The sequence below is a fragment of the Macrotis lagotis genome, chromosome 1, assembly GCF_037893015.1.
Source record: "Macrotis lagotis isolate mMagLag1 chromosome 1, bilby.v1.9.chrom.fasta, whole genome shotgun sequence".
NCBI lineage: Eukaryota > Metazoa > Chordata > Mammalia > Peramelemorphia > Peramelidae > Macrotis > Macrotis lagotis.
Genome location: NC_133658.1, coordinates 330,052,684 through 330,066,275, shown reverse-complemented (window position 1 = coordinate 330,066,275; position 13,592 = coordinate 330,052,684). Strand labels below are relative to the sequence as shown.

The window sequence follows — 13,592 nt, the reverse complement described above, 5'->3', positions numbered from 1 at the left end:
AATGTGAAAAAGAAAGGATTTGACAATTTTTAGATTTCTCAAAGATATCTTTTTAAAATTTTATTTATTTAAGGCAATGGGGTTAAGTGACTTGCCTAAGGTCACACAGCTAGGCAATTATTAAATGTCTGAGGTCAGATTTGAACTCAAGTACTCCTGACTCCAGGGCTGGTGCTACACTACCTAACTGACCTCCAAGGATATCTTCTCAGAGTTGGGCATGCAGGGAAAAAGAAGCCTGAATTCTGGCTACATTATCTCTCTGGATTTGTGTTTCTTGGTAGGGCACATTTCTCCTAGCCTTCAGTCTTCAGGTTCCTACGTCTTTATTCTACTTCTATTCTATTCTAGCTGTTCAAACCTTTTGAGGGACTCCACAACACACCAAGAGTGATCTCTGTACTTGCTGTTGAATCCCGAAGCCTGGGTCCATGGTCTACTATTTCTTCAATCACTAGAATGGAAAACTCTAAGCCTTCTTTCTTCTCATTCTATTTCAAGTCATTCCAAAAGAGGTAATGATAGTTGGGAAAGATAATTGGGGCTGTGGGGTCAATTAATTGATCTTGAATCATCAGTGTAGGGGCTGGATAGGATGATAATAACTTCCTTTTCAAGAAATTACCTTTTAAATAGTACTTTTCTCACAACAGCACCATGTGGTAGATTGTTTAGGGTTTGCTTTCCCTATTTTCCACATGAAGCTACTGAGGTTCAAATTTGGAACTATTTTCAAAGGACAATAAAATTGTACATACCCTTTAATCCAACCACATGAATACTAGGTCTGTTTCTCACAGAGATCATAAAAAAAAAACAGAAAACAACTTCCATGTTTAAAATATTTATAGAAGCTTTATTTGTAGTGTAAACAAACTGGAAATTGAAGGGATGTCTATCTAATAGGGAATGGCTAACAAATTGAAGTATATGAATGTGATGGACTACAATTATAAGAAATTATGAGTGGGCAAACTTCAGAAATTCCTGGAAAGACTTGGATGAACAGATGCTGAGTGAAGTGAGCAGAAATATTGTTTATTGTTCAGCTATGATGAATTTAACTCTTCTCAGCAGTTCAGTGATCAAGGACTTTTCTAAAAGACCTGTGATGGAAAATACCATCCACAGCCATATAAAAAGCTATGGAATCCGAATGCAGACCAAAACATACTATTTTCACATTTATAACTTGTATGCTTTTTTCTTTCTTATGGCTTTTTCCCACATTTAGTTATGATTATTCTTTTCACAAAAAACTAATATGGAAATATGTTAAACAGAATTATATGTGTAAACTATATCAGATTATTTGCTGTCATAGGGAGGAGGAGGGAAAAGAAGGAAGTAGAAAAATGTAGAACTCAAAAGCTTACAAAAAAATGATGTTTAGGGTGGCTAGGTGGCATAATGGATAAAGCACCACCTTGGAGTCAGGAGTGCCTGGGTTCAAATCTGGTCTCAGACACTTAATAATTACCTAGCTTTGTGGCCTTGGGCAAGCCACTTAACCCCATTTTCCTTGCAAAAACCTAAAAAAAATGAATGTTTAAAACTATCTTTGCCCTGCAATAGGAAAAATAAAATAAAATAACATTCAAAATATCTACAAAAAAAGAATTGAGGCTCAGAGAGAGGAATTGATTTATTCAGGCTTACATAACCAGTGTTTGGGTCTGAACTTAAATAGCACTGTTTCCTCCCTCTGTTTGGATAATGATTTGCACTTAATCAGTGCTTAATTTAGACTTTTATTCATTGATTCATTCCTTCATCTTTTAATTCTCTATTTTTTAATTCTCTTTCTACAAATGTTGGCATTGCTAATATGCCTCTTGAGGTTTTTAACTTGGATTTCTCTCCAGGGAAGTTTGGAGCTTTCCCTCCAGTTGAGTCTTGGCCAGAATTGGCAATAGAAGACAAAGTAATGAAACCTAGGTGAGGGAGGGGTGGATGACCAGGATCCTAGAGATGCTCAGACCTTTAAATATCTCTGAATACAACTGTTTCTGAATGTTTTGTAGAGCCTAGAAAGAAAGGATGTTGACGTTAGAAATGAAGAATCTGGATTCAGATGAGTCTACCACCTGCGTGAACTTGGCCAAGTGATTTATCTTCTCTTGGCCTCAGTTTCCTCACTTATAAAATAAGATTGAATGAAACAACTTCTGAGGTTCCTTTTTGAGCCTTATAAGCCTCTGAGGCTGCTGAGCTTCAGAGCCATGTTTTTGATCTCAACATCTCACTAAGTGTAAGTTTGGAAAATTATTTTGATCCTCATCCCTCCTTGACTTCTGAATTTTTTACTACTTTTTCGGTTCCCTATCTACTTGATCCCTTTCTTTCTCTCCTTTTCTTATTTTCTCTGTCCTTTGTCATTGCCTCTCCTATCTGCTTCTAGAACATTTTTCTACTCTTCCTGTTCCTATTCTTCTGAAAATTTCAAATGTGATTAATCTTTTTTCCTATTTTGCCTTATTATTCTGCCTCATGTATTATCACTCTTTTTCTTTGACCTCTGTTTCACTTTTTTCCTTCCCTCTGACCTTTTCCTCTCTCTTCCTGTTCATCTCCTATATACATCGGTGTTTCCATTCTTTTTCATTCTCTTTTTTTCTATCTTCTGGTCTTATTCTTTGTACTCACTTCTTTGCTTCTGCCCCTTCCTCTACTCTGTTCAATTCCCTCTCCATCTTTCATTTCTCCTTTCTGTCACTGTCTACTCCTTTCTGCCACTACTACCTCATCTTTCCTCTGCCATTTTCTTTCTTTTCCCTCTTTCATTTCTTTTTCCTTTTCTCTGCTTTTTTTTCTACCTGTCCTTCCTACTCTTTTTTTTTGCTATAATCTCAGTCTCAATCTTCATATTCTCATCCATGGTCCTTTCTCCATGCATGTATTCCACATTTGTTCTTTCTTGGTGTTCTATTCCTTTTCTAGGTCCCTTGTTCCTCCTGGGTCCATATGACTTCCTCAAGCCATTCTGAATCTCAGTTCTCCTGTCTGGACTTGATGAGAATTCTAAAAGCCTCAGTCTTTGTTGCTTAGGATTGGGCCCTGGTCCCAGGACACAAGAGGTAAGGACTGGAGGAAATAGGCAATTTATTGATAGGGATTTATTGATCATTTGACTGGAGGAGATAGGCAAAGTTGTAAGAAATAGTTTTATTTTCTAAAGGATAGGGTACAGAAAGGGAAAAGAAAAATGTTAAAAATTAAGCTTTGGAGAATTCCCACAAATAGAAGGAAAAAGAAGAGGAACTAATGAAGGAGATGTAGAAGGAGAAGACAATTGAAATAGTAGAACTGGTATGAATTAATGCTATGAAAGTAAAGCTGGCACTTCAGTGTTAGAATCCTCAAGTTTGAAAGCACACTATAGATCATATAGTATATTCTCCAGTTATTTTATTAATACTTTCTATAAAACCCTGACTAGTTAGCCAGTCACTATTTAAATACTTTCTGTGATGGGAAACTCATTATTTTTCATTTCATTTTCAGACAAATATTAGTTAGTTCTCCTTTGTATCAAATCTAAACTTATCTCCAGGTAATTTCCAACCATTATTCCTAGTTCTGATCTCCAGAACAAGTAAAATTTCTCATGCTTTTTTTTCTGATTTATGCCCTACTTTCTCCTATCAATTTGTTCCCTTTTTATTTATCTTTTTCTGATAGTATCTAAGATTTTTGAAGACTTCAATTTCATGTCTCATGTTTCTCTCCAGACTCCTCATACTCCTATTGAAGAACCTTGTATTTCCCATGTATGATTGAGGTGAATTGAGTTGCCCAAGATAGAAAGCCGGTTGGTGGCAAAGTAAGGAGTGTGATTAACTAACTAACTAACTGACTGACTGACTAACTTCTAACACTTTATCCTTAACAAACACTATGTATTTATTATAGAATATAGACTTTTGGACTAGAAATGACCTTAGGTCATAGAATTTTAGTGTTGGAATCGGCTCTAGAAGTCATCTCTATAACAAAGGGCTTCATCTGAAATTTCTTATGCTATGGTACTTGTCTAATCCCTTCACAAAAGTGAATGAATGTCTTATGTACAATTCTAGCTCATAATATATCCATATATTTATTCACATATAGAGTCCATATCCATATCTTTATCCATATTCTATATGTATATCTTTGAGCATCAATGTACCCATCTATATATCTCTCCCTATGCATATATATATGTTTTTATATATGTATATTATCTAATTTTCTATATGTTTACATATAGGGCATATGAATAGTTCTGCTTAAAACTGCGCTAAGACTTTTGGGACATCCAGTATTCATTTGTGTGTGTATATATATATATATATATATATATATATATATATATATATGTATATATGTATATATATGTGTATGTGTGTGTGTGTGTGTGTGTGTGTGTGTGTAGCATATAGTTATAAGGCTATGAAAATTTAAAACTACATTAAGATTTTTGGGATACTATTATGTGTGAAAAGTAGATGGCTTTTGTTTTTACACAAAGAGTATATGTATTGTCCCATATATATATATACATATATATATATGTATATATATGTGTGTGTGTGTGTGTGTGTGTGTGTGTGTGTAGCATATAGTTATAAGGCTATGAAAATTTAAAACTACATTAAGATTTTTGGGATACTATTATGTGTGAAAAGTAGATGGCTTTTGTTTTTACACAAAGAGTATATGTATTGTCCCATATATATATATATATATATATATATATATATATATATATATATGTCTTTTGCTTTAACTTCACATTCATTTCCAAATATAGTCTTTCATTCCATCTCAGTAAATATTCCTTGCATAAAGCATTGATTGTTTGTGCCTAGATGATCTGAAGAACTTGGGGTGACTATAACCCTTGATTTTTTTTTCCTTGAGAGAACAGAAGGGGCTTTTAATAATTCCCATCATAGGATATCTCCAAATACCTGAACTCTGCTCGATGCACATCAATGCTTTCTTTATAAGAAAGGAAAAAATTAAACAATGTAGATGACATTAATACACACACACACACGTAACTGTATTGCAAAATTCCATACCTAGAGTTCCCTACCTTTCCAATGAAATGAAAGAGGCATATTTCCACATATTTTCTCTGGGACTATGCTTTCTCATTATAATTAGACAGTATTTAGTTGTTATTTCCCAAGCTTCTCATGTCAGATAAAACTGGTATCCAGATAGAAAGGGATTTATCAAATAATACAGTTTTCAACAAAGTTGTGACACTTTTGATGGGGTTTTATTATTTTTTCTACTAGACTGAAAGCTTCTTAAGACTAAAGACATTATGATTTGTGTCACCTCTGCCTGTCCCCAATAGTGTCTAATTACCATACATATACAATTTTGTTGCTTTATTGATTAACTAAAGGTACAGAAAGAAGAGTCATAAGAGAGGGAGAGACTGAAAATATCACATAGGAAAATAACTTCAGAACTAAATTGATGCTGACTGTTTGATGTTGAGATCTCTTTGAAGAAGGACATCTCTCTCATCTGACCTTCCCTTCCTACACCATGGTTTGTTCTTCTAATGCATCCCACACACCAATATTCCTTCTAGTGGAGTTGTGGAAAGGTGGTCCTCCACAAAGTCTTCTTTTCCTTCTGTTTTTGACTGTCTATATGGGTGCTATAGTGGGTAACTTAACACTAGTCCTGCTCATCACTCAAGACTCAAGACTCAACACACCCATGTACTATCTGCTACGTGGTCTTTCAGTGGTTGATACAGGGCTGGCTACAGTTACTTTGCCTCAACTGCTGGTTCACCTGGCTTCTGCCCAACCATCCATCCCTGCTGTCCGTTGCCTAATTCAATTTTTCTTCTTCTATGTTTTCGGTGTCACAGATACACTGGTGGTGGCTGTCATGGCCCTGGACCGTTATGTGGCCATCTGTGACCCATTGCACTATCCAGTTGTAATGAATCAGCAGGTGTGTGCCTGCTTACTGGCTTCTTGTTGGCTTGTGTCTTTTATTCACTCTCTTCTGCATGCAGGGCTACTATTACCCCTCCAGTGGGCTGTTGACAATGAGGGTGCTATCCACCTCCCACACTTTTTTTGTGACCACAGGCCCCTATTGAAGACATCCTGTTCTGACACTCAAACCAATGAGCTGGCCATCTTTCTGGAGGGTGGGTTACTTATGCTGGGACCCTGTGCTCTCATTCTACTCTCTTATGCTTGCATTGCAGCTACCATATTGCACCTTCCCTCAGCTGCTGGCCGAAAGAGGGCTTTCTCTACCTGTGGTTCACATCTTACCATGGTCACTTTCCTCTATGGCACCATTATTTGGGTCTACTTCCAGCCGCCCTCCCAGAACTCTCAGGAGCAAGACATGGCAGCTGCTGTGATGTACACAGCTATTACTCCTCTTGCCAACCCATTTGTCTATAGTCTCCGCAATAAGGATGTTAAAGGTGCCCTTTCCAGACTTCTTGTTCCCAGCCAAGTGACCCCATGATTGTTTGGCTCTAAGACTCATGGGACATGTGGGGAAGGTTGACAAATTTTAGAGCCTGGTGGATAATGATGGTGAATGGAAGCCAAAAAAAGATTCTGGAAGAATCTAGAGTAACAGTCAGGTAATATAATATATGGAGTTTATCTATAAGTCACTTTACAATTTTTGGTCCTCAAAACTATTCTGTGAGGTATGTAGTGCAAGTATTATTACCACCCTTTTGCAGATGAGGAAACTAAAGATTAACTACCTAATATCAATCAGGAAAGAAAGGTAGAATTTGAAACCAAATCCTTTGGTTAAAAATCTAATGCATTTTTTCACAATTCTTCAATCATTTACTGCAGTTCTTCCATCAACATTCCTCATTTCTTCCACACTTCTGGACAATCTTCGTTCATTTCTATAGCTAGAAAAAAATATCCCTTTGTGGTCCTCCTTGAGATGAGGCTGTGAGTGTTCTCCTTCCTTCTCACTATGCTGGTCCTGAGATGATGGACACAATTCCAGTGCTGGGGACTATACTTGAAGTCTTCTAAGGGGAGCTGCCAAAGTTTGTGTTCTGCTAGCATAGTCTTCAGGAGCCCAGGCTCATCCCTATGGCAAGTAGAAGAAACAGAGGAGGTCACTAATTAAAGTGACAGTAGAATATAAAACGATGAATAGCCAAGTGCTAAGATATAGGCTACAGACCACAAATGTGATTAAAACTGTCTCAGGAATATCTTTATCCTCCAGAGCAAATGGAAATTGTTTCCTTACTAATACCATTGACCCTTTCACTGGTGTGATGTGTGTGTATGTGCATCTGTATCAACTTACCTTGGATCTTACAGATCAATGACTCCCAACCTATATGCAGAGGACTCATAGGAGTCCTTGGAGTTAATGTAAGAGATTACAGAATTCTTATATATTTAGAGCATTACTATTTTAACTTTTATTTAACACCAATACAAAATAAAACTTGTATAATAAATAACTACCACTGAGGTTCCCAAACTAGGAGTCATCTGCAGTTCTTTACTTTTACTACACCCAATTAATAATCATTTCTGGGCAACTACCTCAGCAGCATCTCCTACCTCTGTCTCCTTCTTTGCTCTCACGTGGCACCTCTCCAGGTCCTCACCACCTCTCACCTGCATGACTTCAATAGCATCCTAATTGATTTCCCTTCCTGTTCTCTCTTCTTTCTCCAATTCATGTTCCACAAGACTGCCATATTGCTATCCCTAAAGCACATTTCCCTCTCCTCCTTAGGAAGCTTTACAAGGTTCTGTTGTCTCCAGGATAAAACACAGACACCCCAGCTTGACATTTAAAATAATTCTTTTCAACATGTCTCCACCTAATCTTTTTATTTTTTGCAAGGCAATGGAATTAAGTGGCTTGCCCAAGGCCATACAGCTAGGTAATTATTGTGTCTGTGGCTAGATTTGAACTCAGGTACTCCTGACTCCAGGGCTGGTACTCTATCCACTGTGCCACCTACCTTCCCCCCATCTAATCTTTTCAGATTTATTTCCCATTACTTTCCCCCATGGTCTTTAAGCAGATCTAATTAGTATTGCCCGGACATGACATTTTGCTGCCTGCTTCTGCTCTTCATAACTGAAGTGTTTTCCCTTTTTCTCTCTCCCTCTTGGAATCCCTGGCTTCATTTAAGACTCAACCCACATTCTAGCTCCTATAAGAAGCCTTTCCTGATCCCTTCCCCTCCTCATTTCTATCACTTCTTGACTCATGAAATTATTTGGAACTTACTTCATGCATATATTATATATATATATATATATATATAATATATATTTATATGCACATATGCATACAAACATATAGTATTTATCTATATAGTTGCTGGTTCTCATTCAAGCAGCTATTTAAATGCAGTAAAATTGCTGATTTTTAATCCTTTTTTCACCCAGGAGCTAGCACAATATCTAGTATATAGTTGGTTGGTGTCCTTAATTCTCGAAGAGGACAAAAATGACATCATTAAGTCAGAGTTAAATTACAGTGTGTCTGACTATGACTGGTCAGAGCAACACAAGCTAAGGCTGCTCTATCACAGGTTGGGCACAAATAGTTCATGGGAACTTTTGGAGTGGTTCCTCTAAATTTGCACTTCTCACATTTCTTTTGAGCTACTTCAATTCTGTCTTGTTCTCAGAGCACAGCACTCATTTTGATAAGGACATTCCATTCAGAGCTTTCCTGTGCCAGTGTCTTTCATGTCATGCAATCAATTCTGAAGTTCTTAAGAGAGACCTTGATACTGTGCTTGTATTGCTTCTTCTGACCACCAAGTGAGAGGTTGTTTTGTGCCTTCATAAAATAGTCTCTTAGGCAAACATATATTTGGCATTCAAATAATGTGGACAGTCCATTGGAGTTGGACTCAGCAGAAGAGTCTGAATACTTGGTAGTTTAATTTGAGAAAGAACCTCAAGGTCCAGTACCTTATCCTGACAGTGATCTTCAGAAACTTACCAAGACAATTCAAATGGAAGCAATATAATTTCCTGATATGGAGTTGGTGTACTGTCCAGATTTCACAAGCACAAAACAATGAGTTCAGTTTCTGTTAGACCTCCACTTTGGTAGTCAATCTAATAACTTTTCTTCCACACTGTCCTTTGGATCCTCTTAATAATTGAGGTAGATTGTGCAACCATCTAGCAAATAGTTGGCATTTAATAGATGAATGAAATTAAATTGAAATGAATACTTGTATTGATTGGATAAATATGTCATATTTATGTCTAGTTTTTTGTGTATACACATTGGGTTGTTATCAGTAAATCACAAATTATCTTAAAGTATTATTGAATTCCTAGGAGCTTTTTATTCTAATATTTTTCTCAATCAATTGATGTAAAAGTTCATATTATATAATTTTAGGGGGGGAATCTTCAAAATTTTTTATGTTAAAAGGGGTCTTCCTATTGAAGTCTGAGAACTACTGATGAAGAACATAATGTCTCTTTTGCTACAGATTAGCTAGTATAGTTGGTGTAGTGAGTAGAGCAGTGGGCCCAGAGACAGGAAGATGGAGGTTCTTAATCTAGCTGCAGGTACTTCATTCAATCTCACTTCATCTGACTTTCACATCTGTAAAAAGCTGTTTCAAAGATGTTGTAAAGAAAACATGAGATGATTTTTGTAAAACACTTTGGAGACCTTAAAGCAGTATGTAAATTCTTCTTGTTGTTCTTGTTCTCCTCCTCCTTTTTTCTTTCTCCCCTCTCCTCCTTCTTCCTCTTCTTCTTCCTCCTTCTCATCTTCTACCTCCTCCATCACCACCACCTTCATCTCCTCTTCCTCCTCCACCAGCACCATTGCTTCCTCCTCCTTCTTCCTTTTTTCACTCTCTCCTCCTCTTCCTCTTCCTCCTTCCTCCTGTTTTATACCCTGGGGAGTTAAAAAACATGGTGTTACTCTACCAAACTAAGATATGTACTGAAAAGAAAAATTCATTGTCTTTGTTCAATTTTTTTAAAATGGAGAATCTTAACAGTTAAAAAAGTTCTTTTAACAGCCATTGGTATTGACTATCATCCCAAATCAACAGGATAATTAGAAACACCAATTAAAAAAAATAACAGAATTTGAGTGGGAAGGGACCTTTAAGGCATCTGAATGGAATTTCTTCTTTAATATACCTATAAACAGCTTCCTTTTAAAATCTCAATTAAGAAGGACCTCAGCACCTCTGATTCAGGCATTCCACATTTGAATGACAATAATTGCTGAAAAGAATTTTTTTACTTTATATCAAGCCTAATTTTGCCTTTTGTTATTTCTATCCTCTGATCTTAGTTAGACCTCCTGGGACCAAACAGATTAAAATTTATTTCATTCCGTCTCTTATATTCTGTAATTCTGAGCATGTCCTTATGCCAAAGAGTTTTCTATAACTGAAGGGTCTGTAGATAAAAATTGAAATATAATATGACTGTCATCTTTCTCATTTCTCTCCTTGTTTTTATGAATAGATCTTGTGCTTTAAATAATTCTTATACTTTCAGAGATAACTTTTCACCTATCAGAACAATTTCTGTGAAATGCATTGTAGTTAATGGCTTACTGTGAGGAAAGGTCCAAGCTCTCTAGGCCTCAGTTTTCTTATGTCAAATAAAGGGTTGAGAAAAGTCCAATGCTGTATCTAATTCCAATGATCAACTGCAAAGAAAAAATAGCAAAATGCGCCCCTCATGCTGAGGGATTTTGGGATTAATTTTGCTAGTATAAATTCTCAGATTGTTTCTGTGTGGGTTCATTCTGGTTTACTGTTTCCTTTGTCTAAGAGAAGGTTCACAGGCTGGGGGCAAGGGGGAGGAACCTTTCAAGAAAAGATCTTTATATAAAAAAGTTTCATTAAAATTTGTTTTAAACGAGGAAAACTTTTAAGGAATTAGATTTGATAATTTGTAACATCCCTTAAATTTTCTTTCTTTTCTTTTTTTTTAAATTAATTAATTTATTTTTGAATTTTACAATTTTTTCCTTAATCTCACTCCCCCCCCCCCACTCCCCAGAGCAGGCAGTCTGTTAGTCTTTACATTGTTTCCATGCTATACATTGATCTAAATTGAATGTGTTGAGAGAGAAATCATATCCTTAAGGGGAAAATAAAATAAAAGAGCAAAATTACATAATAAGATAATGGCTAGTTTTAAATGAAAGGTAATGGTCTTTGGTCTTTGTTCATACTCTATTATTCCTTCTCTGGATGCTGATGGTATTCTCCATTGAAGATACCCCAAAATTGTCTCAGATTATTGCATTTATGAAATGAGAAAGTCCATTAAGATTGATCATCACCCCCATGTTGCTGTTATGGTGTACAATGTCTTCTGGTTCTGCTCATCTTGCTCAGCATCAGTTCATGCAAATCCTGCCAGGCTTCTCTAAATTATCATACCTCTTGGTTTCTATTGAACAATAGTGTTCCATAATGTACATATACCACAATTTGTCCAATCATTCCCCAATTGATGGACATTCACTCACTTTCCAATTCATTGCCACAACAAACAGAGCTGCTATGAATATTCTTGTACAAGTGATGTTTTTACCCTTTTTATGATCTCTTCAGTGTATAGACCCAGTAGTGATATTGCTGGATCAAAGGGTAGGCACATTTTTATTGCCCTTTGGGCATAGTTCCAAATTGCTCTCCAGAAAGGTTGAATGAGTTCACAGCTCCACCAACAATGCATTAGTGTCCCAGATTTCCCACATCCTTTCCAATATTGATCATTGTCCTTTCTGGTCATATTGGCAAGTCTGAGAAGTGTGAAATGGTACCTCAGAGATGCTTTGATTTTCATTTTTCTAATAAGTAATGATTTAGAGCAATTTCTCATATGACTGTGGATCACTTTGATTTCCTCATTTGTAAATTGTCTCTGCATAGCCTTTGACCATATATCATTTGGGGAATGAATTTATTTTTGTTTATAAATTTGACTGAGTTCTCTATGTAGTTTAGAAATGAGTCCTTTGTCAGAAATACTAATTGTAAAAATTGTTTCTCAATTTACTAAATTTCTTTTGAGCTTGGTTACAGTGGTTTTATCTGTGCAAAAGCTTTTTAATTTAATCAAAATTATCTAGTTTGTTTTTATGATGTTCTCTATCCCTTCCTATGTCATAAACTACTTCCCTTTCCATTGATCTGATAAACTATTCCTTGATCTCCTAGTTTGCTTATAATATTGTCTTTTATGTATAAATCCTGTATCCATTTTGATCTTATCTTGGTATAGGGAGTGAGGTATTGGTCTAATCCAAGTTTCTGTCATGCTAAATTCCAATATTCCCAACACTTTTTATCAAAGAGAGAGTTTTTATCCCAAAAGCTGGATTCTTTGGGTTTATGAAATAGCAAATTACTATAAACATTTCCTGCTATTGCACCTAGTCTATTCCCTGTTCTAGAATCTACCACTCTATTTCTTTTTTCTTTTTTTTGGAATTTTTATTTAAGGGACAATGAGGTTAAGTGACTTGCCCAAGGTCACACAGCTAGGCAATTATTAAGTGTCTGAGACCAGATTTGAACTCAGGTACTCCTAACTCCAGAGCCAGTGCTCTGTCCACTGCACCACCTAGCTGCCCCTTACCACTCTATTTCTTAACCAATACCAGACAGTTCTTATGACTGCTGATTTATAATTTTTAATCTGGTGGGGCTAAGGCACTTTCTTTTGCACTTTTTTTTCATTAAATCCCTGGAAATTCTTGACTTTTTGTTTTTCCATATGAAGCTATTTACAATTTTTTCTAACTCATTAAAGTAATTTTTTGGAATTTTGATTGGTAGGGCACTAAATAAATAGTTTGATTTAGGTAGAATTGTCATTTTTATTATATTAGCACAGCCTATCCATGAGCAGTTGATATTTGCCCAGTTTTTTTAAATGTGATTTTATTTGTGAGAGAAGCATTTTGTAGTTGTTTTCATAGAATTTCTGAGTCTTCCTTAGCAGGTAGACTCCCAAATATTTTATATCATCTGAAGTTATTTTGAAAGGGATTTCTCTTTCTAGCTCTTGCTGCTGTATCTTGCTAGTAATATATAGAAATGCTCAGCATTTATGAGGAATTATTTTATATCCTACGACTTTCCTAAAGTTGCTAAAAGTTTCTACTAGCTTTTTTTTAGATGATTTTTAAGGATTCTCTAGGTATACCATCATGTCATCTGCAAAGAATGAGGGTTTTGTTTCTTCCTTTCCAGTTCTAATTTCTTCAATTTCTTTGTCTTCTCTTATTGCTGAATAATAGTGGTGATAATGGGCATCCTTGTTTCACCCCTGATCTTATTGGGAATGCCTCTAGCTTATCTCCATTGCATATAATGCTTGTTCATGGTTTGAGATAGATACTGCTTATCATTCTAAGAAACAATCCATTTATTTCTTTGCTCCCTAGTGTTTTTAGTAGGAATGGGTGCTCTGTTTTGTCAAAGGCCTTTTAAGCATCTATTGAGATAATCTTATGATTTCTGATATGTTTGTTATTGATATAGTTTACTATACTAACAATTTTCCCAATATTGGACTGGGAATATTATATAT

The 13,592-nt window shown here is 35.9% G+C and overlaps 1 protein-coding gene across 1 annotated transcript; it reads left to right on the top strand.

The window, feature by feature from the left end:
• The first annotated feature begins 5,550 nt into the window (after positions 1-5,550).
• LOC141497497 (olfactory receptor 1B1-like) lies at positions 5,551-6,504 on the top strand. The gene has a single exon (XM_074200175.1). It carries the CDS (start codon positions 5,551-5,553, stop codon positions 6,502-6,504), a length of 954 nt encoding a protein of 317 aa, XP_074056276.1.
• The last annotated feature ends 7,088 nt before the right edge of the window (positions 6,505-13,592 follow it).

Excerpts from the sequence above, each read along its gene's own strand:
- LOC141497497 (XM_074200175.1), top strand. The coding sequence starts at position 5,551 with ATGGTTTGTTCTTCTAATGCATCCCACACACCAATATTCCTTCTAGTG.